Genomic DNA, 25,969 nt, shown 5'->3' on the forward strand with positions numbered 1-25,969 from the left:
TACGAATTTCATTGCTAGTCTGAGGTAGTCTTTGAAAGGTGAGATTTCCCGCAGTCTGGCGGTACAAAGTAGTGCTTAAATTGTCGATTGAATGTTTCTCAATCTGGAATTTTTACCAGGTTCCTGACTTAGTCTAATGCTGCTCCTGTTAATATGACGAAATGTGAAAATGTGTATCTCCAATTTCCATCCTCTCTGGAGAGAGATTTGGAATAAGCGAGTAAGGGAAATGTCTTGAGTTAGCAATTGAAGTTTTTTTTTGTTTCTTGTGTTTCATAATTTTTTAACGAGGGAAGCGCTTTCCGCAGGATCATGGTTGTGAGTAAAACAACAACGTTTCTTATTTTCCTTTGCTCGTCACCGTTGGGTAGTTTTTTGGTTGCCTACTGTAGTTGTAAATGAACTTTTGGGGATAAGAAGACGAAGTAGCATATGTACAACCTAAACGGTTGCGAAAGTGGAACGTAAGATAGGGACAGAGAGTTGTCAAATCCACACATTGATCAGCAGATAATTTTTTTTTCCTCTTCTCGGTTGCCTTTGTTTACCCTTTTTGAATTTATCGGAAATCCAATAGAAATTGTTTAACAGAGACATGAAATTATAAAGTACTAGCGGCCCGTCCCGGCTTCGCACGGGCATTAAACATTACATTTAGATTTGTCAATTTGAACACATTCATAATAATAATAATAATATTACACATATTCATCCTTTTATTATTATTTTTTTTTTTTCAATTATTGAGGTCATAACCCTAAAAGAAAATACATTTATTTTGTTAGAGCTTCTCTGTAAACAATATTTGATGTTGTTTTATTTTGTGGCAGCAAAATAAATTGATTTTCACGGGCTCCTACTCGCGATAGACCAACATACAGTTGACCATGAGTAAAACATTTCTTTCGCAGATCGATCCCTACTAATTCGAAGGTTTGGCCTTGGGTCTTGTTAATTGTTAATGCGAAAGATGTTTTTACCGGAAATTGAAGCCGTTTAAATGGGATTGGCAGATCAGTTGGGATCATCGGTATCCTCGGTATATGAGCTAGTTGACCACTTGCTGGGCCAGTGATAATAGTTGCTACTATTAAATTGTCCTTTAACTCCTTAATAAGCAGCCTCGTCCCATTACACATGCTCGGAGGGTTTAAATTTCTTAAACGCATGATTGGGATTCCGATTTTTAACGTCAATTCATGGGGTGGCAGTCCAGAAGGGTTCAACGAATTTAAAAATTCCTGTGGATAATGGACTGCATCTTCAATATTCGTTACAGTGTCGATCGATTTGTATGTTTTTGTTTGGCCGGGGACTTTTTGAACAATCAGATTATTTATTTCATTGACAGTATTATTCTTAGGTGATACTATAGCTCGAGAACACAGCCAATGGAAGTCTCTTTGGTGCAAATTCTCGATATCAGGGTATACAGAATCTATTAAATTTTCCAAATTATGGAGTATTTGGCCTAGAGACTCATCCAGAAGAATGTCACAATGACCGCTTAAATTTGGAGTTGGAAAAATTCCTTCCCCAAGTTTTAGCAGTTGCTGTGGGAAATCGCTATCAGTGATTCCATGAAGATGAACTCTCATATTTGTCCTTAATTTTAATGTTTCAATCGTAGTCCATATGGGAGACGATTTCAAGCATGCCTTGATGATATCTGTTTAATGTTGTTTAATGTTGTTAATGCGAAAGATGTTTTTACCGGAAATTGAAGCCGTTTAAATGGGATTGTCATATCATTTTGGATCATCGGTATCCTCGGTATATGAGCTAGTTGACCACCTGCTGGTCCATTTTTGTAGCGGTGGTATTTTAATTTCTTTTTTTTCAATAAAAAAAAACGCTTATTGTGACATGACTGTAATAGTTAGAGATATGCTGCCGCTGATTTTTTTTTAGATAATGGTGTGTTTTAAAAAAATGTAGTATATCATTTTGTGCTATCATCAATAGTTTTCGCAGCGCACGCGATGTAAGGTATTTTTTTGATATTTTTTTAACACCTTGGATTACGTTATCGTAATTTTAGTAAGGATGCCTATTTTTTTTTAAAATGAAATATATAGCCTATGTCACTCAGGAATGATGTAGCTTTCCAACAGTGAAAGAATTTTTCAAATCTGCCAAGTACTTTCGGAGCCTATTCAATTCATACAAACAAACAAAAAAATCGAACCTTTCCTCTTTATATATATATGTATAGATGTATAGATTTCTTATTTCAATATGTTTTGAATGTTTGACAGGAAATGCTTTGATTCAGCTGGCTGCCTGTAGAGGGCGCAGCAGTAGGGGCACGGAGAAACGCTAAAAAAATTGATATATTCACAACCGCAGATAAGCTATCAACATCAAAAGTAGACAATAACCGAGCTGGAACCTCAACGCATGTTGTGTAAAAATTTGGGCTTAAACGGTTCAGAACTTTTCAAGTCTATGAAGGATGTAGACACGAACAGAGCATTTTTATATATATATAGATATTGCATTTTCGCAGATATTTAAGGCTTGCTAGTGTTATCTTTTTTATTCTTATTGCCTATATCAATATTATTAGTATTTATAACGCTAGACTTAAGTATATGACAAAACAAATTTACCTCAGAAGATGTTATATTAATTACGTGTTACGAAAAGGAAATGAATTGCTAAGCGCTCACTAATTGAGGCTACGTATGGCTGAAACCATAGGGAATGATTTCGTAGTCGCAGCCGTTACCATAGAGGCGTTACCCCGACCAATTTGCCGCCAGCGGCCAACACCTCGCTGCCATGCTTGTGATGTTTGTATGTAGCGCTGTGGTCTACTCATCTATACTACTCCCAGATACCGACAAGCCAAAGCCGGGACACACCACGTGTACCATAGCTAGCTACCGCCTTCCAACTTTCGTCCTAATACCGTCTATCCTATGTGATATAATACAATTTATTCTAATTTTTGTAGTGCCTCAATAAAACTTTTGAAATTTTCATCGAAAACTGGTATTAACTTGGATACAATGTTAATAAAATTAATATTTGATTGAGGCATAGTGATGTTATTACAGACCTTCTTGATCTATAATACTTTAGTTCGTATCACAGAATCTTTAAAACATTGATCTGTCATTAAAGCAGCGGTAACATTACGATTATTTAAGTCCTGTTTTATATTTAAGTGTTAGCGAAATAAAGCTCTTCTGGCTCAATTGAGACGATTGCTGCTGATTCTGTTGGCTCTGATTCAGTTGTGACTGACAAGGAGGTATTCATGGTAGTCGGAACTGAAATATTTAAATTATACCGCTGTTTTACTGATATCAAATAAGATCGTAGTCATTTTTTTTTTTGTTGTAGTGGTAGTATAATTTGTCAAAATCATTTTTATGTTTATTAAGTTCCGTAGATAATACTTCCCATTCCATGATATTATGTAGATATGAATTATTTCATGTGGACCATTACCAATAGTGTTATTCCTAATATTTTAAAAGCAGATAACCGGATACAATTAAATGGTTGTTAATATTATCAAAGGAGAGAACTCCAGATTGAATGTATTTATGTAAAAAATGGGTGCCCAAATGTTGTGTGGATAACTGACGCCATACTTGGGATAAGTTTGAGCGTTTCTTCACGTAATCATTGCAGCGTATTTGATAACATTCGATATGTAAAAATTAATTAAATGTTGTTCGACGGACAAGACGATGAATTGCCGTCGGCAATTTTTACTCTCCCACGGATATTTCCTTTAGGCTGGAGATATAAAGTTGGAGAAACATGCCCTTTGATTTCCTCTAGCCGGCTGGCCGTTGAATATCCAGTTAAGTAGATTAGGTTGGAGGGATGGCTGTCCCTCTTTATCTGCTGGCCTAGAGACTCAGACAGATTTGCTATGATAAATGTTTTACGACGGATCGTCGGAGTTTTGTATATGAGCGATGGCTCTTTATTTGTCAAATATAAAATCAGAACTGAACTTAAGAGCTAACAAACGTAAGTCCCATAGCGGCCACTCCAATTGGCAGTACTTGCCGGCTATGCACGAGCTTCCAGCCAGACGCTGGGTCAGCAATTTGGCCGGAGCGAGCTTTCGGTCGATCGGTCATTGCCGTTGCCCGGTTAACTTAGTTAACTACTCCCCCCTCAAGATTAAGGCCACCCTCGGCCGGTCCTATTTGTGCAATCACCTCCCTTAGTTGGGCCGTGGATCTCCTGGCCTGGGTGACTCGCCGATAAGTGAGGCCGATACAAATCAACGCGCAGCAAACTACTCCCGCAACTAGCACTATCTGGTGCGAGCGGTAGTTGTTGACATCTTCCCCGAATCTCTTGATATGCTCCAGGTTACTTTCAATCAAGTGGTGAATGTACGGGATGCTAAGTATATTGTGTTCCTGATTAATGTTCAGGAAAGGCGAGATGGCTACTCCTGGTGCCTTCTTCTGGGCCATATCATGATCGATATATCGGGTTTCGTTAACCGTGGCACTCTCGATGAAGGTGATGAGGTGGGTTCCTCGCAAGTGGACGTAAGTGCAGTTGTCCACACTCACGCGAGCCGGGCGATCGTTTATGATTCCTTCATCCACATAAGTGATGGGATGCAGATCGCTATGCTGGATATCGCAGTGCGCAATCCCTCCCGCGTGGAGTTCCTGGGCGCAAGATCTTCTCAGCGCCAGTTGGCAAAATGTGACCCCTGGTGACACGGAGCAGTTTTTTACCATGTGGATCTCTTCGTCGCAGTCCGCTATGACCGTATCCTCCAGCCTGAGCATTGTGTCGTGATGTGACACGGGAAAAATGGTAATCTTGACGCAAGCTGACTTAATTTTAGGAAACTTAATAATGAAATTAATAATGTTAGTGGATTGTAAAATTTTAACGGACGCAACGGACAATAAACCTTTGATGGTGGTATCTGTGGGCTCTGCATGATCTAGTATGCTAGGGCTAACTATATTGATATTGGAGAGCGCTATTGCGAGCAATAAACTTTGCAGCTCCATTGTAATCATCCTATTCCGAGACAATAACATCTCGTATAGGTGTCCCGAATCAATTTGGGATTCTTTAGCTGACCTCAGAATTTGATTGACTGTGCTAGTAATGTTATTAATGTGTTCCAGTACTTTACTGTTAATATTGTTTGCATTAATAAGTTGGAACTCGGTTGATCTGATTTTTTCAAAATCCTCCGCGTCTGGCGTTCCCGCCACTACCTTTAACGCCGCTCCGAAGAAGTCTAAGCTCCTATCTACCCTATGGTGGATGCTCAGTGATTCGAGCAGGTCACGCAGGTGAGCGACATCTACGCTCAAAAGTTTCTGCATTTGCGGCTGGGGAAACATGTGAATCAAGTCATTAGTCTCTTCCACCACGCGCCTGTATTCTAAGAGAATTGCCGTGTGTCTCACGAATGCAAATTCTTCCCATAATAATATTCGACCATCAATGACCATGATTCGTCTACCTAAGGTTGTCCTTGTGGATTACCCTCCCCTTAAGGACTGTGGTCCCCATGTCCGCTTCCACAACCTTCTCTTCATACAATGGAGAGAGTTTGTTGCCTAGTAGCCTGTTGGATTTTACCAGGACTTTTTCGCCAACTTCGAACACCCTGTTTTGTCGGGAAGCATTTTCCCTGTTCTTGAGCTTATCCTGGGCGATCCTAATCTTATCCTGAACCTCATAAAGTGGTTCATACGACTGTGTTTGAATCACGTCGGCTGGCCTCTTGTCGATGACCGAATGGATATATTTATTGTATCCGTTTTCTGTCTTTTTCATCTTTCCGGATCTTCCTGAGTGTCACTATTAACTTCAGAATTTTTCCCCTGCAGCATCCAACTGCTCGGTTGCGTGGCCAGAATGGTAAAACTCTTTTAAAGTTAAAAACTCACTTACTGACGCCTAGATGACGCCACTGATATTCGTATCCAAGCGTTACAAGTGCAGGCAGAGACTGCCTACGAATTTCATTGCTAGTCTGAGGTAGTCTTTGAAAGGTGAGATTTCCCGCAGTCTGGCGGTACAAAGTAGTGCTTAAATTGTCGATTGAATGTTTCTCAATCTGGAATTTTTACCAGGTTCCTGACTTAGTCTAATGCTGCTCCTGTTAATATGACGAAATGTGAAAATGTGTATCTCCAATTTCCATCCTCTCTGGAGAGAGATTTGGAATAAGCAAGTAAGGGAAATGTCTTGAGTAAGCAATTGAAGTTTTTTTTTTTTATTTCTTGTGTTTCATAATTTTTTTCAACGAGGGAAGCGCTTTCCGCAGGATCATGGTTGTGAGTGAAACAACAACCTTTCTTATTTTCCTTTGCTCGTCACCGTTGGGTAGTTTTTTAGTTGCCTACTGTAGTTGAAAATGAACTTTTGGGGATAAGACGACGAAGTAGCATATGTACAACCTAAACGGTTGCGAAAGTGGAACGTAAGATAGGGACAAAGAGTTGTCAAATCCACACATTGATCAACAGATAATTTTTTTCCTCTTCTCGGTTGCCTTTGTTTACCTTTTTTGAATTTATCGTAAATCCAATAGAAATTGTTTAACAGAGACATGAAATTATAGAGTATATTGAATTTTCGCAGATATTTAAGGCTTGCTTTTGTTATCTTTTTTATTCTTATTGCCTATATCAATATTATTAGTATTTGTAACGCTAGACTTAAGTATATGACAAAACATATTTACCTCAAAAGATGTTATATTAATTACGTGTTACGAAAAGGAAATGAATTGCTAAGCGCTCATGGGATATAGGGAATGATGTCGTAGTCGCAGCCGTTACCATAGAGGCGTTATCCCAACCAATTTGCCGCCAGCGGCCACCACCTCGCTGCCATGCTTGTGCAATTTGGCCGGAGCGAGCTTTCGGATTGGATTTTACCAGGACTTTTTCGCCAACTTCGAACACCTCATACAGTGGTTCATCCGACTGTGTTTAAATCACGTCGGCTGGCCTCTTGTCGATGACCGAATAGATTGATTTATTGTATCTGGGTGTGGCCAGTAAGATTATCTCGACGGTGTCACTGATGCCTTTTTAAATTTTAAGGCATCTGGCGAGCTCCACCAGAGTGCTGTGGAAGCGCTCCACTTGTCCGTTTGAGACACTGTGGAGGGCGGTGAGTTTGAAACGCTAACGCCGAAATGGTTTTCCAGCATGGTCAAAATGGTGTGCGAGTTTAACGATGGTTCGTTGTCGCAATATATGACTTTGGCTTTAGGGCAAACATTCATCAGCAGTAGTAATGCCGGTTTCGGATCCTCTATGGTTCTAGAGGGAACTGGTTGGACCGTGACAAATTTCGAGAATTTGTCAATGCACGTACTATATATAACAGTACGTCTCAGTCATTAATTTAGATATATGTCATATGCACCAAGTCTCTTAACGACGATTCCAGCAATTTTCATTTGCCTCATCACGAAGTTATCAAACACCCCCAACAGAATCTAAAATGATGCTTTTGATATATGTGTTCAATGCTGACATCAAAAGAATGTTTAAGCAAATTCTAGTATATTCCGATAGAGATTTACTGCCTACTCAAAACGAAAGGTGTTATTGAAACTTTTCGACAGGTAGGATGGTTATCGCCTTTCGTAATCAGTGCCAAGATCTTCATTCGGAAAATGACAACAATGATACAACAATGATATCAGAACCAAGAGGCAAGAGTTCTTAGAGTTGTATCCCACCCTGAAGTAAATTCGTAAACCGAGATGGCAGAAAACCAGCAGACAAATTACATGCGTTCTAACATGAGTCACAAGATGCCAATGGGGCTGCGATTTTCGTCCGTATCCATTTGCTTTCATCGCAAACCCGAGTTGCTTTACTATCCATCTTTATATTCCGCCTGGAATCGTAGGAAGCAGTACTGCTCACTAAAATAGCAAAACTAGTCATTTCCGAGTATAGGGCATTGATTGCCAACTAGGTCGCAAAAATCGAACATCGCTCCAACAAAAGCAAATGGGGACATGTCCGACCGGAAAACAATTCAAGTGAACTGGTAAGGAGGGGCATCTCATCCCAAGAGCTTAACGAGAGCACACTTTCGCTGCACGGTTTGTTCGGTTGCACCTCAAACAGGGTCACAATTTCAATACTGAGCTTGAAAAACGCCCTATAAAATGTAAAACTATCATAGTTCTGGTGCTTACAAAAAAAAAAAAAAAAAAAATTAAGCTGCCAGTTGAATATAAGCCTTTAAGCAACGAGCAGCAAATTTCACCCTCAAGCACAATTTCTAACTTAATGGGGCTTGGTGAAAAAAACAATTCAGTCGTGCAGAGTTTGTGTCATCCAGAAAAAAAAAACTGCGGAAGCAGTTGATGGTAAATGTTATCACTTCAAAATCCATGTTATCCAGGCCGTTCAGATATAAGGGCATGAATTTCGCAGAGTCAGGTGATGTGCTCACAACACTTACTGAATTAGCAGAATCAACAATTTCCGAGATACCTCCAAACGTCTATGAGATCTTATATTGGGCCGACTCTACGCACGGTTTCACGGCGGGGAAAGAATCCAAAACAAAATAAAACACTGAACTGAGAAAACGATAGTGCTTCTCATTTTCAACCTTAACACCACACATATTAATTATTTAGGATTATTTTGAGGTCGCAGCTTAGCAGGCCCCGAAGACATGAGATGGGATTAATTCCCTGTCCAAAAACATTACCTTTCATCTCTCCAAGTGAAGGGACATGTTTTCTTCATGCGCTCTTGTTTTGTTTTAAAGTGCTCAAATAACCACCGGGGTTAACTAAAATTTTTAATTTTGTGTCAAAAACTTCCCGTTCACTTCGTGTGTGCATGCATCTATTCTGCTTTGTGTTGTTTAGTTGTGCTGCTAGTGATAGCTTTTGCATATTTTGCATTCCATTGTGCATTGTGTACCTTCTTCGTTTTTTTTTGTTTGAGCCGTCGGAACAGCTAAACGTTTTAGTCATTCATTTTCCAAGCTTTCACTGCGCCACTGCACTTCTTATCTTATCTTATCTCCCCACTCTCCCGCTCTCTCGCTCTCGCTGCGACTCTTCACTTCTTAACTTTATAGCTCTTTATTTTCTCAAGTATTAGTACAAGGGAAAGTCTTAATAATGTCCGCAAAGATTGTCTGTTTCGCCAAAACCTGCAAAAAGGCTATTTCTGTAGGTGACCTTACAATCGGCTGCTGGCTGTGCGACAACATAATGCACGCCAAGTGTATTGGTGTTGCAGCTCGGACGGTGGACGATGTGAAAAATAACATCGGCCTGCGTTACTTCTGCGAGGTCTGTCGCGATGTAGAAAGCGAGATGGTATCGTTCATGCGGCTTACGGTTTTAAGGGCATTATATCGAGTTTTCGCATTATATCGTATTGAAATTTTCATGGCGCTGGACACCCAATTTAATAACCTTACGCTATTAAATAAGTCTCAGAGGCTAAAAAAAAACTGCTATTGGTGGGCAGTATGTAGAATGACCCCAACTACCCGCAATGGGCTCTCAACAGCAGTCTCTCTCGGCACAGCCCGCAACCTCAGCATTAATTCCAAGAGTGATGAGATCGAGAGAAAGATTCGGTACCGGACTGTGCCGCGGTAGTGCCCGCACCGCCGGTGATTTCTGTTTTGTCCCCTGGGAGATCGCAAATAATGACCCCTCAAAGTCCCGTGAATACTGATATATCTGTGTTAGGCCCGGAATACCGTCCAACACTGGCACGGCATATAACCAATCTGCCTTTCCAAAAGCCCTTATAGCAGTTTCACCAACGAGACATATTTTTGTTTCGCGGCTCTACCCTGAGCAAACATCGGAAGGCGTTCTAGCATTTATTTAAGGCAAAACCAGAGCCGATAAAATGAAGATAAAGGTGGAAAAGTTTTACATTTTTTACGCTAGGGAGATTTCATCTTTTACAATAAGTGTCCCTAACGAACTCTTTAACACTGTTTGCTCTACCAACTTCTGGCCAGAGTACGTTGTTGTCAATGAAAAAGAAAAAGCGGCCTGTAAGAATATCTCTTTCCAGGACTGATCATACCACTGCGCCTTCTACGTCTTCCAATCCCGACCCAAAAAACTAACCTACTCCCTGGTATTTCCTATCAGAATGAAATAGGCATAAGTATTCTGATAGCCTTTCGTTTGCATCTCAGGTTATTGTGCTCACAGAAACCTGGTTAAAGCCGGAGATTCTGAGCTCCGAAGTTTTTCCAGTCACTCTTCACTCACATCAGAATTATTAATAACCTTCGTGGAATCCAACGAAGTTGAATTCCTTTATGCGAAGCAATATATCAAAGTAGCTCCATTTTTATTACCTGTTTCTACATACCTCCATTGTCTGAAACTTCTTATTTATTGGAACCAATTTTCGCTCTCTGACGCAGCCCGAAGATCAGTATCATCCACTTTTCGATGTGACTCTTGAGATTGGGTCTGACTTACAGTCAAATAGAGTCCTCTGTTTTTGCAAGACGAACTTTGAACGTCTGAATAATATTATATATGAGTTCAATTGGTCCGATCTATACATGTGCACTGACATGGCAGTTGCCGTGGATATTTTTTTATAATCTTGAATAAACCTTCGTGGTTTACAAAAAAGTTGAGCCGACTTCAATATAAAAAATCCAGGCTGTATGCTAAATTTAAATTCACAGGTTCTCAATCTGCCCTTTTATCGTATTTATCAGCTCGTTCAAACTTTACCGTTTGTTTGTTTTGTTTGTTTATTTGTTTATTTTCGCATGTTTTTTTCAAACAACTTATTCAAACTCTTCGAATTTACACGAGACTTATTTCAACGAAATAAACAAACCAAATGCATGCCAGCAATTATATAGGAATCTCTAAGCTGTCGGCCATCCCTAAGCTATTCGAAAACATTATTACTCCTCACTTCTAGAACCTTTGTAGATCAGTTATTTCTCCATGTCAACATGGTTTTATTAAGCGAAGATCAACAACAACAAATCTTTTGGAGCTCTCTTCCTATGTTATAAAGGGCTCCCATAAAAGTTTTCAGACAGATGTAATCTATACTGATTTCAGTAGAGCATTCGACTCTGTTAACCATTCCCTCCTCGTAAGGAAACTCGCTTTAATGCGTTTTCCAAGTGATCTTCTTAATTGGATCTCAAGTTACCTGAATGGCAGGACGAAAAAGGATTTCTTTAAGAATTTTTTATCGAATGTTCTAAGGGTTACATCTGGCGTCCCGCAAGGTAGCCATTTGGCTACCATTTATTTATAAATGACCTGCCCAAAGTCTTGACTAACTCCAGAGTGCTTACGTACTCGGATGACGGCAAGCTTTGGGTGCAATACAATGAATTCGCCTGCTAGTCGGATTTACAAACAGATCTCAATAATTTTTAAACTTGTTGCCGTGTAAACTTATTAAACTTAAACGGCTCGAAATGCAAGCTGATGACATTCTCTCGTGTCGTTCCTAAGCTTGCTACTAACACGCTGAACTGCTGCTCTTTAGAAAGAATTAATTCAGTTGACGATTTGGGTGTCCGCTCGGACCCAAAACTTGTCTTAATTGATCATATTTCGTCTATGTGAATTAAGCAATCGGTGTGCTTGGATTTATTAAGCGGTGGTCGAAGGAATTCAATGACCCCTATGTCAATTAATTCTTATATACCTCTTTAGTTCGTCCTATCTTAGAATATGGATGCCCTCAGAACGGCGTCCATAGTAAACGCATCGAATCAAAAGAATTCAAAAGAATTTTTTATTTTTCGCTCTATCCGGTTTAAATTGGGATGCAAGCCAAAGATTACCTTCTTATTATATACAAACAGTTTTGCGCCATGTGAACGTGCTTGGTGTCATACGGCCCACTTGAGTGTTCTGACCTTAGTGCATAACCAGCCTTGACGGAGAGGCCTGACTTGTTAGGTCAATCTCATTTCCACATATCGAGTAAAAATCCTATATTTTATTAACTGTTAGTATTGCACCACAGTAGAAAAAACTTTAAAGTCTACGAAATAGGTAGGTAGGTTACAGTGGTGAGGCCCGATACTAGGGCCTCCAATTAGGGCTAAGTTCACTGGTTCGTTTCTTGTCGTACCTCGGCCAACATTCCCTTGACCTTCTGTTATCGCTCTTACTTTGCCATTCTTTATTAGCTATCTGCTAAAAGTGATCATGGATCCTTGTCTGGATCGCGTTTAGGGAGTTCGGTATTTCGAAGTCTGAACTTAGGCCTGCGGAGCCTGCACGGGGTAGTTCGTCTGCCTTCTCATTTCCTGGGATCTCGTTTTGTCCCGGCACCCATGTTATTTGTTCCTTACTTTTGTCAGCAAGTCTATTAAGGGCCTTCTTGCATTCTGCCACTAGTCGTGAGTTCGTTTTCACGCAGCTAGGGATTATATAGCCGCTTGGCTATCCGAGTAGATCCGCACTCTGAGGTCCTGCCTTAAGAAAAGTTCAACTGCATCCCTTATGGCTAGTAACTCAGCCTGAAAGACCGTTGCTGAGTTAGAGAGATTGAAAGCCTTTTCAATTCCTTAATTTTTAGCGTATTTGCCCCTACTCTAGTCTTCCGTTGAAGGGTATGAAGTCGAGAATGTGTTCTCGAAGTTCATCTCCGAGATCATGTAGTCGGTCTTAACGTCTATGTTAATGCCGCTGCTCCCAAGGATCCTGCCGTGCCCGGCGCCTTATTCCCTCCAGCAATTGCTTGCCTTCAGTCTTACTGCGCTCTGTGCTGCAATGTCCTTCACGAACAGTTAAATCGGCATTATATTCAGGATAGCGTTGAGAGCAGCTGCGGGGCATGAGCGCATTGCACCCACGCCCCCGCACTCGCTGCCCGTTGTATCCTTGTCAGCTTCGTTCTGTTGTAAGCGCTAGTTAGTGCCGGCCACCTTACTAGGGCTCCGTATGTTAGTATTGGCTGTACAACAGCTGTGTAGAGCCATAAAATTATCTTTGGGTGCAGTCCCCATTTCTTCCCAAAAATTTTCCTGCAGGAGTGGAATGCAATGCTTGCTTTCCCTACTCTTTCTGCAATGTTTTCTTTCCATGAGAGCTTTTTATCCGGAATTACTCCTAGATACTTCGCTCGATCCGTTAGTTTTAGCTCCATGTCGTTTATAATGGGCATGTTGAAGGATGGTATCTTAGTTTGACGTGTGAAGAGCATAAGCTCTTTCTTAGTGGAGTTGATACCCAGTCTGCCGGTTTTTGCCCATTTATTTAATCGACCTAGCGCACCCGTCAAGATTTCGCTAATAACGTCATGGTAATGTCCTGATACTAGCAGTACTACGTCGTCTGCGTATGCAACTGCTATAACTCCACCCGTATTGAGCTCTTTTAATATGGCGTTCATATTTTGAGCCAGAGTAGGGGCGATAATACCCCGCCCTGAGGTGTGCCTCTCTGCACAGTCCGCGTGAGGTGAGTGCCACTCAGTTCGGTTGTGATCGTCCTGCTCTTTAGCATGACCCCGATCAATTCTCTGATGGCTCTGTCAAAACTTAACAAGTTTAGGGAGCCCAGGATAGAGTCGGGGTTTAGGTTATTGAACGCGCCTTCGATGTCTAGGAAGCCGGCCATCGTGTATTGCTTGTGTTGTAATGTCTTCTCGACATGATGTACAACTACGTGTGGCGCTGTTTCCGTTGATTTTCCTTTGCGGTACGCATGCTGCGCATCCGAGATTTGATGTCCCTCTAGAGACATCCGGATGTGGATTTGCTAGGATATGCCCCCTTCTGCCCGGTTTCGGTATAAAAATTACTTTTGCCTCCCTCCACAGGAGTGGGATGTGCGTCAGTTTTAAACAAGCTTTATTAAACATGGCTTTTAGCCATTTGAAAATGCTATCCTTGGCTGATTGCAACATATCCAGTTTTAAGCCGTCTGGGCCCGTCTGCCTTCTAGTGACTCGCAGTAGTTTTGCCAGGACTCTTTCTTGGCCTTGTATACTGCCTTTTTATAAGATTTTTGTGCTTCTTTGTATGATTTCCAATTCCAGGTTACAAAGCTATTGTTGAAGGACTATCTCACGCTCTTTCTGAGCTCGCTTATTTCCTTTGTCTACCACGGTGAGTATTGCTTCTTCGAGAATGTTAGCTTACAAGTCTCTTTGAAGTCGTTGTTCAGGATATTTATTTCAAAGAAAATGTACTTATGATCTGACAAGGAGTGTTTTGTCGAACCCTCCAGTTCTCGACTCTGTAATTATTGTGTTCCATTTGTAAGGTGAGATCTAACACCTCTTTCCAACCTTGAAAAATTCCGTGTTTGGAAAGATGAAGGTCGTCGTACTACCCTTATTACATACCGTAACGTTACTTAAAATGATACTATCAAAGAGTGACTTACCTCTTTCGTTTGTCTCTGAACTCCCCCAGAGCGTGTGCCTCGCATTTGCATCACACCCGACCACCAGGGTTTTTTTCATTATTTTGGTCTATTGCAGCAGCTTGACTACCGGCTCAGGCGGGGCCGGCTCGTCATGGGCCATGTACGCCGATGATATGGTGACTCCGCTCCCATCCGCCGCCACGAATCTGGCCACTGCTAGGTCATTTATGCTGAGATTGGGACAGAGAAAAGCAATAAAATGATTCTTAATTACAATGCAAGCTCTCGACCTACCATTCGAGTTTGTGCACAATAGTGTGTATCCTTGGATCCTTAGTCCAGCGACTTGCCCGTCCCTGATTCAATGCTCCTGTATCAAACGGATGTCGATATCCCTCTCCCTTAGAAGGATCGTGAGTTTTGCTGAAGCGTGAGAGCTGCGCTTCAGATTAATTTGCACGACTTTCGACATCGATGTTGGTGGGGGTGGCGTCAGGAGATTTGTCGACGATGACCATGTCATCCAACAGTTTGTTGGTGTCATCGACCTCCTCCAATATGTCGTCCGGCTCGGCCAAGAAGACCTTTATCTCGGCTTTCCTAATTCCGTACCGGACCATGTGGTCTTTGGCCTTCAGCTGAGGCAGGGAGCGCTGGTTTATCATCAGGAGAAAAGATTGGCTCACCTTCATCTTCAGTTCAGCTCTTAGGATGGTCCAGTCCTTTGTATGGATGTATGGGTTCTGGGCCCTCAGACAGGCAATCACCCTGGCATGGTCGGTTTGCCACTTTGGTAACCAGATGGGAGCTCTGGGTCTCCTTGGGATCTCCCTGGCGTGGATTAGCTTACTCTTAAGGCCAGCCCATGTGTCGCTGATCTTAGCCACACACTCCGCCAGGAAGCTTCGGGAGAACCCACCGTCACACCTGATGAGCCGGTGCCCCCTGACCACGTCTGTGGAGTCGAAGGAGAGGATGGGACAGGTCGGCATGCTAACCAACCTGTCGGTTACGATGTCGGCCAACTTAGCCTCGATCTCCTCCCACTTCTCCGACAACGCGACCGTCGTCATTGAGCTCGTCCTTCAGAGCCATAGCTAGACTGTCTCTGCCCACCTCGCCGACGGGTTTGCCGCTATGCCTCGAATTCCGCGATCTCCGCAAGGAATTTGTCCTTGTCCTCGGCATCCCGAGGATCAGTCTTGCCCTCAGCCTCGTTCTTGGCTATCTTGCCGAGAAGGAAGCGGGCTCTGTTTAGCCTCGCTCGTCTCTAATGGTGAGAAATTTTCGCCATCTCTGATGTGGTGCCCAGCTGAGCCCCACCTGTGTGCTTCGACTGGGGAGTGTTACTCGCCCTCCCCTCGGATTGCGACTCTTCTTCGTCGGTCTGCGATACAATGTGAGATGCCGCGCCCAACCTCGGCCTCAGCTTCTCCTTCTCATCCTTCGTTGACAGGTTTTGGGGTTTAGCCTCTCCCGGGAGTTCCGAAGCTCGGTTTGTATTGTTCATTTCATTTCATGAACGCCAGCTTTGCTCGTCCTGGCAAGCGCAGCGGGCCAGAGGGGGTTTTGGGCATTGAAGACAGGTCGACCGCAGCTTCGCCCCAACAACTTACGACCCCGACGATTAACCCCTCAGCTGCGAACCTGGAAGTCAGTGTGCACGGGTCGCATCACACACCAGACCTGAGGGGAGGCTGATAAAAGACTTGACTAAGTCCGCCCGACTGCAATTGGTCAGCATTCCCGGTCGAACCTCGACTGTATAGTATAGTCGCACTACCGATGGTGTACACAGTTACGGCAGATGACACGATCATCCGTTGATCCCCCTGTGCACCCTATCGGCTGACGAACCAATTTTAAAAGAAAAAAAATTTCTTTAATTTTTTAGTAAAAATTGTATTAATGCAGTAAAGTTAAAGCATCATAAGCGTTAGATAGTTTCACATCATTACTTTCAAACTACCATTATAATTATAATGATAATTTAATATGTTTTACAATATTTTTAAATTTATTATCTTTTTTATTTACAATTTTAGTATTTTGCTCGGATTGTGGTTGATAACCTTTCCGGAAAGTCCCAAATTTTTGCTGGAACACGGAGAAGTTGAAAAGGCTATAGATGTGCTGGCTCATATTTATGAAAAAAATACGGGAAACAAATCAAGTGACTATCCCGTAAGAAAAAATCCGTTTTATATAATATTGTTAACTGAAACTAACTAAAACAGACGGATTAGAAGTCGAACCAAATAGTTTTTTGACGTGCTGTTTGTGATTTACGATGACAAACAAAATCTATATGTTTAATATTAAGTACGGTATGGAGAGGGTAAAGCTCTTTGTGAGCTCGAAAGAGTTTATTCAGGTGTGACCGCTCTTTTCAATACTTCTTCGTCATTTTTGGAGGGTAAATTTTGAGGTCATACTTTGATGAAAAAAATTGGTTACCAAGAATTATAGAGAAATATCTAAATTCTCGGCCATCCCAAAACTTTTCGGAAAACTTAGTTTCCCACATCAACATGTTTTATTAAACGGTGGTCGAAGGAATTCAATAAACCCTATGTTACTAAATCAATATACATTACTTTAGTTTTTCCTACCTAATAATATCAAGAATCTGACATTTCCACGTATAGAGTAGAAAAATTAACCCTATATACCCTTAGTGTTACGTCATTAGAGAGCATAAATTTAATTGCATGAACCTTTGAGAATCTTATGTGACTAAGGTCAGTACGGTCAAGTGGCCCGTATGACACCAGGCACGTGCCTGTTTGGGTTAGGTGTTAGTAGGCGCGATGGAAAATATAGGACAGGATACGAGGAAATTGACTACCGGCGTGCTGCCATATTGTTAGCTTGCATGCTAACTAAGTGTGTTAGTATTAAAGATTTTAATTTGGGGAGGGTATCTACGTTAGAGATTAGTGTGTACAAATCATTATAATTTGCACATAACACTCTAAAAGGTTCATGCAGTTCAAAGGGGGTTCTACAGTGGCGCAACACTAATGGGATTTAGGATCTAGTAGTTCTACATGGTACATGGAAATTAAGCTGACTGAACAAGTCACCACTTTCCACATCACCACGGACAAGGTTATATATAAAGGTTATCCCTAGCATCATTCTACGATTGGCTAAGGACGGCAAGTTTATTAATAGGAGTTTACTAGAGTAGGAAGGTAATCTTTGGTTTGCATCCCAATTTAGACCGCGTAGAGCGAAAAGTAAAAAGTTCTTTTGAACCGACTCAATGCGTTTACAATGCTCCAAACGCAGCATCCATATTCTAAGATAGGACGAACTAAGAAAGTATATAAGGATTAAGTAACATAGGGGTCATTGAATTCCTTCGACCACCGTTTAATAAATCCAAGCACACCCCTGGCTCTATTCACCATAGACGAAATATGATCAATAAAGTCAAGTTTTGGGTCCAAGCGGACACCCAAATCGTCAACAGTATTAATTCTTTCCAAAGAGCAGCAGTTCAGCGTATAAGTAGCAAGCTTAGCAACGACACGAGAGAATGTCATAAGCTTGCATTTCGAGCTATTTAAGTATAATAAGTTTACACGGCACCAATTTTGAAAATTATTAAGATCTGTATGTAAATCCGACTGGCAGGCAACGTCATTGTATTGCACGCGAAGCTTGACGTCATCTGCGTACGTAAGCACTCTGGAGTTATTCAAGACATTGGGCAGGTCATTTATAAATAATGTAAGCAATTAGGGTCCCAAATGGCTTCCTTGCGGGACGCCAGATGTAACCCTTAGAACATTAGATAAATTATTCTTAAAGAGGACCGTTTGCGTTTTGAGATCCAATTAAGAAGATCACTTGGAAAACCCATTGAATCGAGTTTTCTAACGAGGAGAGAATGGTTAACAGAGTCAAATTCTTTACTGAAATCAGTATAGATTACATCTGTCAGACAATTATTATGGAAGCCCTTTAAAATATAGGAAGAGAGCTCCAAAAGATTTGTTGTTGTTGATCTTCGCTTAATAAAACCATGTTGACATGCAGAAATAACCGATCTACAAAGGTGCTGTAAGTGAGGGGTGATAATGTTTTCAAATAATTTAGGGATTGCCGACAATTTAGAGATTCCTCTATAATTGCTGGCATGCAATTTGCTACCTTTTGTGTGGAGAGGAATAATAAACGATTCCTTCCAAATAATGGGAAAGTGGGAGGTTTCCAAGGACAAGGTAAACAATTTCAGAAGGGGATAGCACAGGGCGTCGGCACAATACCTGAGCACACAGCCAGGAATTCCGTCGGGACCTGGCGAATAAACTGGCTTGACACGATGAAGATCTAAAAGGAGAGAGCTTTCGTTTAGGCTAGGACAGAAAATTAAGTTTGATTTGGGTATGTCGTAGGAATAAGTCTGGTGTAAATACGAAGAGCTTGAATAGGTTGTTTGAAAAAACTGCGAAAATAGATCGGCTATTGCCTGATCATTATTTGCGGTAGTATTTTCAAATGAAAGCGAGGAAGGATTTGTTTTAGGCTTACGTTTAGTGTTAACGAAATTATAAAACTGTTTTGGGTCCTGTGAGAACTGGGCCCTACAACGAGTTAAATAGTTTTTATAACACTGCGCGTTCAGCACGGTAAACTTTGACCGAGCTGATAAATAAGATGAAAGGGCACATTGAGAACCGGTGATTTTAAATTTAGCATACAGTCTAGATTTTTTACGGCGGTTTATTCGAGCTTGGCGGATAATATAACGGAACACATTCAGTAAAAAATAAATTCACGGCAATGTAAAAAAAAACCTCGGCAACTGCCATGTCAGTGCACATGTATAGATCGGACAAATTGAACTCGTTTATAAAATTATTCACCCGTTCAAAGTCCGTTTTGCGAAAACATACGACTTTATTGGCTGGACGGTCAGAAATATTCTGTACGTCACACCCAATATCATGAGTCACATCGAAAGTTGGATGATAAGGATCTTCGGGCTGCGTCAAAGGCGCCACCCTTGCTAAACTGACTCTCGCAGGATCAGAGACGAAGCAAAGATCAAGCAAGCGCTGTAAGGAATTTCGCACATGTTTGACTTGAGACAGCGAAATGTCAAACAAGCCAGCGATAAAGTCATGTTGTGTAGGTGTATGGAGAGTATTGGTGGAATTATTTGAGCAGCAAATAGCACCAGGGATATTAAAATCTCCTAGAACTACCAACTGGTCTCTATCCAAAAGTCTACTGGAAACCATCTGAATAGCGGAAAGGTGATTCCAATAAATAGGAAGTTCCAACAGTGGAGGTATGTAGGAACAGGTAATAAAAATGGAGCTACCTTTGATAGATAGCTTCACACAGAGGAATTCAACATCGTTGCATTCCTCGAAGGTTAATAATTCTGACGTGAGTGAGGAGTCCACCGCTATAAGAACTCCACCCCCGCGTCTTATAGGGCGATCTAGCCGATATACTATGAACACAGCTGGAAAAACTTCGGAGCTCAGAATCTCCGGTTTTAACTAGGTTTCTGTGAGCACAATAACCTGAGATGCAAACGAAAGGCTATCAGAATACAAGTTAGGAAGCTTACTACGTAAGCCTCTTGCATTCTGATAGGAAATACCTAGGGAGTAGGTTAGTTCTTTGGGTCGGGATTGGAAGACGTAGAAGGCGCAGTGGTCTGATCAGGCCTGGGAAGAGTTATTCCTACAGGACGCTTTTTCTTTTTCTTCGCCTCGAACTCCTTAACAACGATGTACTCTGGCCAGAAGTTGGGAGAGCAAATAGTGTTAAAGAGCTCGTTAGGGACATTTATTTTGAAAAATGAAATGTCCCTTGCGTAAGAAAATTTGAACTTTTCCACCCTTATCTTAATTTTTTTGGTTCTGGTTTTGCCCTGTATAAAGGCGAGAACATCTTCCAATTTTGTCTCGTCGGTGGAACCGCTATAAGCGCTTTTGGTGAGACAGATTGGTTATCTGCGGTGCCATTGTCGGCCGGTATTCCGGGCCTAACACCCTGGGCAGATATATCGGTATACATGGGACTTTGAGGGGTCAATAATTGCGACCCCCAGGGGACAAAACAGAAATCACCGGCGGTACGGCCACTAACGCTGCACATTCGGGTACCAAATCTTTTCTAGCGCTCGATCTCAGCACTTTTGGAGTCAATGCTGAGGTCGCGGGCTGTGCCGAGGGAGGCTGCTACTGAGAGCCCGTTGCAGGTAGTTGGGGTCCGTCTACATGCTGCCCACTAATAGCAGTTTTTTTGCGTTTTTTAGCGTAAGGCTATTGCACTGGGTGTCCAGCGCTAAGAACATATCAAGAGTTTTACGAAAACTCATTAAAATACCCTTAAAACCGTTTTTGGTTTGCCGCATAAAAGACATCATTTCCCTTTCTACATCTCGACAGGCCTCGCATAGTCCACCGTGCGAGCTGCAACTCCAATACACTTGGCGTGCATGACGTTGTCGCACAGCCAGCAGCCGATTGTAAGGTCATCTGCAGCAATTGCCTTTTTGCAGGTTTTCACGAAACAGACAATATTTACGGTCTTTATAAGGTCTTACCACTGTACTTGTACTTGAAAAAAAAAACAGAGCTATGAAGAAAGAAGTGAAGAGTCACAGCGAGGGCGAGAGAGCGGGGGAGCGTATGAGATTAGATAAGATAAGAAATGCAGCGGCACAGCTAAAGCGAGAGAGTGGGAGAGCGTGGGAGAGAAGCAGGTAGCAAAAACACGCGAAGTGGACGGAAAGTTATAAACACAAATTAGAAAATTTAAGTTAACCGCGGTGGTTAGATTCAAATTTTACACAAAACGAGAGCGCAAGAAAAAACACTACCGTTCACTTGGAAAGTTGAAAGATTATGTAATATACAAAGAGATAACCTTCCTAAATTAAACTTTTTAGGTCTAACCCACTCAGTATACATGCAAGCAATCGATTTGGCAATACGCCGGTTCAATTCTTCTTATTCTTTTATATATATTCGTTCTTGGTTTTTTACGGGCCACTTTACTATGCCCACCGTTTGTGCATGAACGTATGGTATGGAGAATGTAAAACTGTTTTGCAGAGCGAAAAAGTTAATTCTTATGAAGTGTGACCCCTCTTTTCAGTAGTTATTAGGCATGTGTGGAGGGTAAATGTTGCGGTCATATTTGTTGACCTGCCGTTTTTGGAAATTAAAATACGTTTGATGGTTAGTTTTTTATTGAAATTTGTCCCAAAGCGATTTGCATGGATTCTAACGGTGGCGCCTCCCTTTGACAGCTCCCAAATTAAATAACGAAGACGGCTTTCCAACACCGAGCATGGTATGTACAACTGACTATTCGAAACGCAGGAATTTTCGAGTTTAATCACACAGATTTCCAACAATTGGCCTTGCAATTTGAGGATCGTTATCGCAAAATTCTCTAATTGAAATAGAAGACCATTTGAAATTATTGGAATTCGTGGAAATTTTTGAATTTGAATTTTGCCTTGGTTATCGTTGCTTCAAATACAATGTTCATTAGTTTCTGGATGGACAACCGAATACCATAGCACAATTTCGGATAATTCAGATTCCACTATGTGATTATAGATGACCGAACATTCAGCTGTAAATTATGCGGCTGAGTTCCTGGCACATCAAACGAGTTCAAAAATTTCAGTGGATATAAAGTAGCTTCATCCTCGTTGCTCACGCCGTCGACCGATTGTATAAAAGCAGTTCTCCAATGATTTGACTTTGAAAAATGGAATTAAAATTATTGCCGGGACTCTTTTTCTATACTAGTATTCCTTGGTTACTAATCCAATCAAGATTTTAATAATGTTGGGCGATGACGGGAAAAAATTTGTTGTTTAGTTTCGAATTTGATACCGTGAATTCGATAAAAGTTGTCGTGAACTATATCAATCCCGTCGCAGCATCAACAGGAATATTGCCATAGCCAAGTACCAACAATTGTCTTGAGAATTCAGAATGAGTGACGTCATTCTGAAAAGTGAATCTCATGTTTGTGGTCAATTTCAATATTTTGACTTGACACCACGATGAGGATGCTTTAAGGCAGCTATAGATTTTGGGATTACGGAAAGTTTTTGACGAAAATTTCAGGATAGCAATATCAAGGCTCCACCAAATAATCTTGAATAAACTTCTAAGTCTTTTATCGATCGGTCTACTGCTTCCAAGGCTCGTTTATTGGCCATCGTGTATGCATCACACATAAGAATTTTATATTCTCGTATAAATTTTGCTGTCGCCGAATTTTTTGTTATTGTGCACGTTGGATTTTCAACGAAAAGAAGATTGAAAGGCAGCTTCAATGCGAAATGTGCAGTTCGACCGCCATCCAACAATGTGGCAGTAACGTCAGATTATGCAAAAGCTAAACTCTCTCTCTCTCTCTCACTCTCTCTCTCTCTTGACCGAAAAGTTTCCAGAATTAACGAAAAGATTAATGTCTTTCCGCTCTCTCCGGGAGCTTCATGAAAATAAATGCCTCCCATTCCATCGTCAAAAACCTCCATCAGCGAATCGTGCACTTTTTTCTCTGCAATTAAAAGCGGCACATTGGCTTGAAGTCCCAACTAATGACCTCCCAAAGCCGAAAATGGCACGGCAGATGACCAATCTGCCTTGCCTAAAACCCTTATAGCTGTTCTATGAGAAATATATTTGTTTCGCGGGTCTCCTCTGATCAAAAATCGGAAGATGTTTCGACTTTATGCAGTGCAAATCCAGAGCCGATAAAATAAAAATAAACGTGAAAAAATTCAAATTTTCTTACGCTAGGTATATTTTATCTTTCAAAATAAGAAAGGAAGCTAACTTCGGCACGCCGAAGTTTATATACCCTTGCAGATAGAACTTCTATGAATAGGAATCCATACAATATAAATTATATATATTTGTGTTCGATCGTTTGTATGGCACCTATATGATATAGTCGTCCGATTTTTATGAAATTTGCCACAAAATTTAAGACTTATATAAAATGGCTATACCTCAAATTTGATGAAAATCAGGTGAAAACTAAAAAAGTTATAAATTTAATTGTATTAATTTCTCGATCGTTCCTATGGGAGCCATATGATATAGTAATCCGATTTTCATAAAATTTGACACAAAATTTAAGAATAATATAAAATGGCTATATTTTAAATTTGATTAAATTCTGTTGAAAACTAAAAATGTTATCGCCACCGCGATTGTCAGTCTTCCGACAACAGCCACTGCCATTCTCATTCCTCTCAAATTTCTCGATCGTTCCTATGGGAGCTATATGATATATTAGTCCGATTTTCATAAAATTTTACACAAAATTGTAGAATAATATGAAACGGCTATATCTCAAATTTGATGAAAATCTGTTGAAAACTGAAAATGTTATACTTATTAATTGAATTAATTTCTCGATCGTACCTATGGGAGCTATATGATATAGTCGTCCGATTTTCATAAAATTTTACACAAAATTGTAGAGTAACATAAAATGGCTATATCTCAAATTTGATCTTATTCGGTTGAAAAGTGAAAAAGTTATAATTTTTAATTGTATTAATTTCTCGATCGTTTCTATGGGAGCTCATTGATATAGGAGTCCTATTTTCATGAAACTTTACACAAAATTGTAGAGTAACATAAAATGGCTATATCTCAAATTTGATCTTATTCGGTTGAAAAGTGAAAAAGTTATAATTTGTAATTGTATTAATTTCTCGATCGTTTCTATGGAAGCTCATTGATATAGTAGTCCGATTTTCATAAAACTTTACACAAAATTGTAGAATAATATGAAATGGCTATATCTCAAATTTGATCAAATTCTGTTGAAAACTAAAAATGTTATAATTTTTAATTGTATTCATTTTTTGATCGTTCCTATGGCAGCTATGTGATATAGTCGTCCGATCCGGCCCGTTCCGACATATATACGAGTGAGAGTATATAGAAGACTAACTGCAAAGTTTCATTTAGATAGCTTCAAAACTGAGAGACTAGTTTGCGTAGAAACGGACAGACGGACAGACGGACAGACGGGCGGACGGACAGACGGACAGACGGACAGACGGACATGGCTAGATCGACTCGGCTGTTGATCCTGATGAAGAATATATATACTTTATATAGTCGGAGGTGCCTCCTTCACTGCGTTGCAAACTTCTGACTGAAATTATAATACCCTGCAAGGGTATAATAAATGTTCCTAACAAACTTTTTGGCTCAATTTTATCCATCGAATTCTGGCCCCAGTACAATGTTGTCTAGGAGTTCAAAGCTAAGGAAAATTAATAACGGCCTGTACGAAAAACTCTTCCTAGGCCTGATCACTGCACCTTCTCCGTCTTAAAAAAAACTAACCTACTCCTTAGGAATTTCCTATCAGAATGAAAAAGGCTTACGTTTTAAGATTCCTTATTTGATTCCTGATTGTGTTTTCCTTGCTTTTCTGGTAATTGTGTTCCTCGAAGTTTTTCCAGCTGTGTTCACAGTATATCGGCTAGGTCGACCTATCAGATGTGGGGTGGTGTCCTCATAGCGGTTGGCTCTTCATTTACGCTGAATGAGGAATTTGATAGGGGAAAAAGTTTAATTCAACTTTGTGAAGCTTTCAATGGTAGCTCCATTTTAATTATCTGTTACTACATACCTCCATTGTAGGAACTTCCTATATATTGAAACCACCTTTCTCCTATTCAGATGGTTTCCAACAGACTTTCCCAAAACCTGCAAGAAGGCTATTTCTGCACGTGACCTTACAATCGGCTGCTGGCTGTGCGACAACGTCATGCACGCCAAGTGTATTGGAGTTGCAGCTCGCACGGTGGACTATGCGAGGCCTGTCGAGATGTAGAAAGGGAAATGATGTCTTTTATGCGGCAAACCAAAAACGGTTTTAAGGGTATTTTAATGAGTTTTCGTAAAACTCTTGATATGTTCTTAGCGCTGGACATCCAGTTCAATAGCCTTACGCTAAAAAACGCAAAAAACTGCTGTTGGTGGGCAGCATGTAGACGGACCCCAACTACCTGCAACGGGCTCTCAGTAGCAGCTTCCCTCGGCACAGCCCGCGACCTCAGCATTAACTCCAAGAGTGCTGAGATCGAGCGCTAGAAAAGATTCGGAACCCGAATGTGCAGCGGGAGTGGCCGTACCGCCGGTGATTTCTGTTTTGTCCCCTGGGGGTCGCAATTATTGACCCCTCAAAGTCCCATGTATACCGATATATCTGCCCAGGGTGTTAGGCCCGGAATATCGGCCGACAATGGCACCGCAGATAACCAATCTGCCTTGCCAAAAGCCCCTATAGTAGTTCCATCGAAGAGACATATTTTTGGCTCGCGGCTCTCCCCTGATCAAACATCGGAAGATGTTCTCGCCTTTATACAAGGCAACACCAGACCCCATAAAATTAAGTGGAAAAGTTTAAATTTTCTTACGCTAGGGAGATTTCAACTTTCAAAATAAATGTCCCTGCACGCTCTTTAACACTATTTTCTCTCCCAACTTCTGGCCAGAGTACATCGTTGCTAAGGAGTTCGAAGCGAAGAAAAAGAAAAAGCGGCCTGAAGGAATAACTCTTCCCAGGCCTGATAATACCACTGCGCCT

The 25,969-nt window shown here is 41.1% G+C and overlaps 1 protein-coding gene across 6 annotated transcripts in view; it reads left to right on the plus strand.

Moving 5' to 3' along the window:
* The window catches only part of LOC147644590 (uncharacterized), a 223,398-nt gene that overhangs the window by 103,957 nt on the left and 93,472 nt on the right, over positions 1-25,969 (plus strand). For all 6 annotated transcript variants that reach the window (XM_086826128.1, XM_086826129.1, XM_086826130.1 and 3 more), the window contains one exon: positions 16,396-16,534. In XM_086826128.1, coding sequence (XP_086682254.1) covers positions 16,396-16,534 — 139 coding nt within the window. The remainder of the gene's footprint in view (positions 1-16,395; positions 16,535-25,969) is intronic.

This window comes from Drosophila serrata, unplaced genomic scaffold (genome assembly GCF_035046125.1).
Source record: "Drosophila serrata isolate PLE 108 unplaced genomic scaffold, ASM3504612v1 contig_142, whole genome shotgun sequence".
In the NCBI taxonomy this organism is placed as follows: Eukaryota; Metazoa; Arthropoda; class Insecta; order Diptera; family Drosophilidae; genus Drosophila; species Drosophila serrata.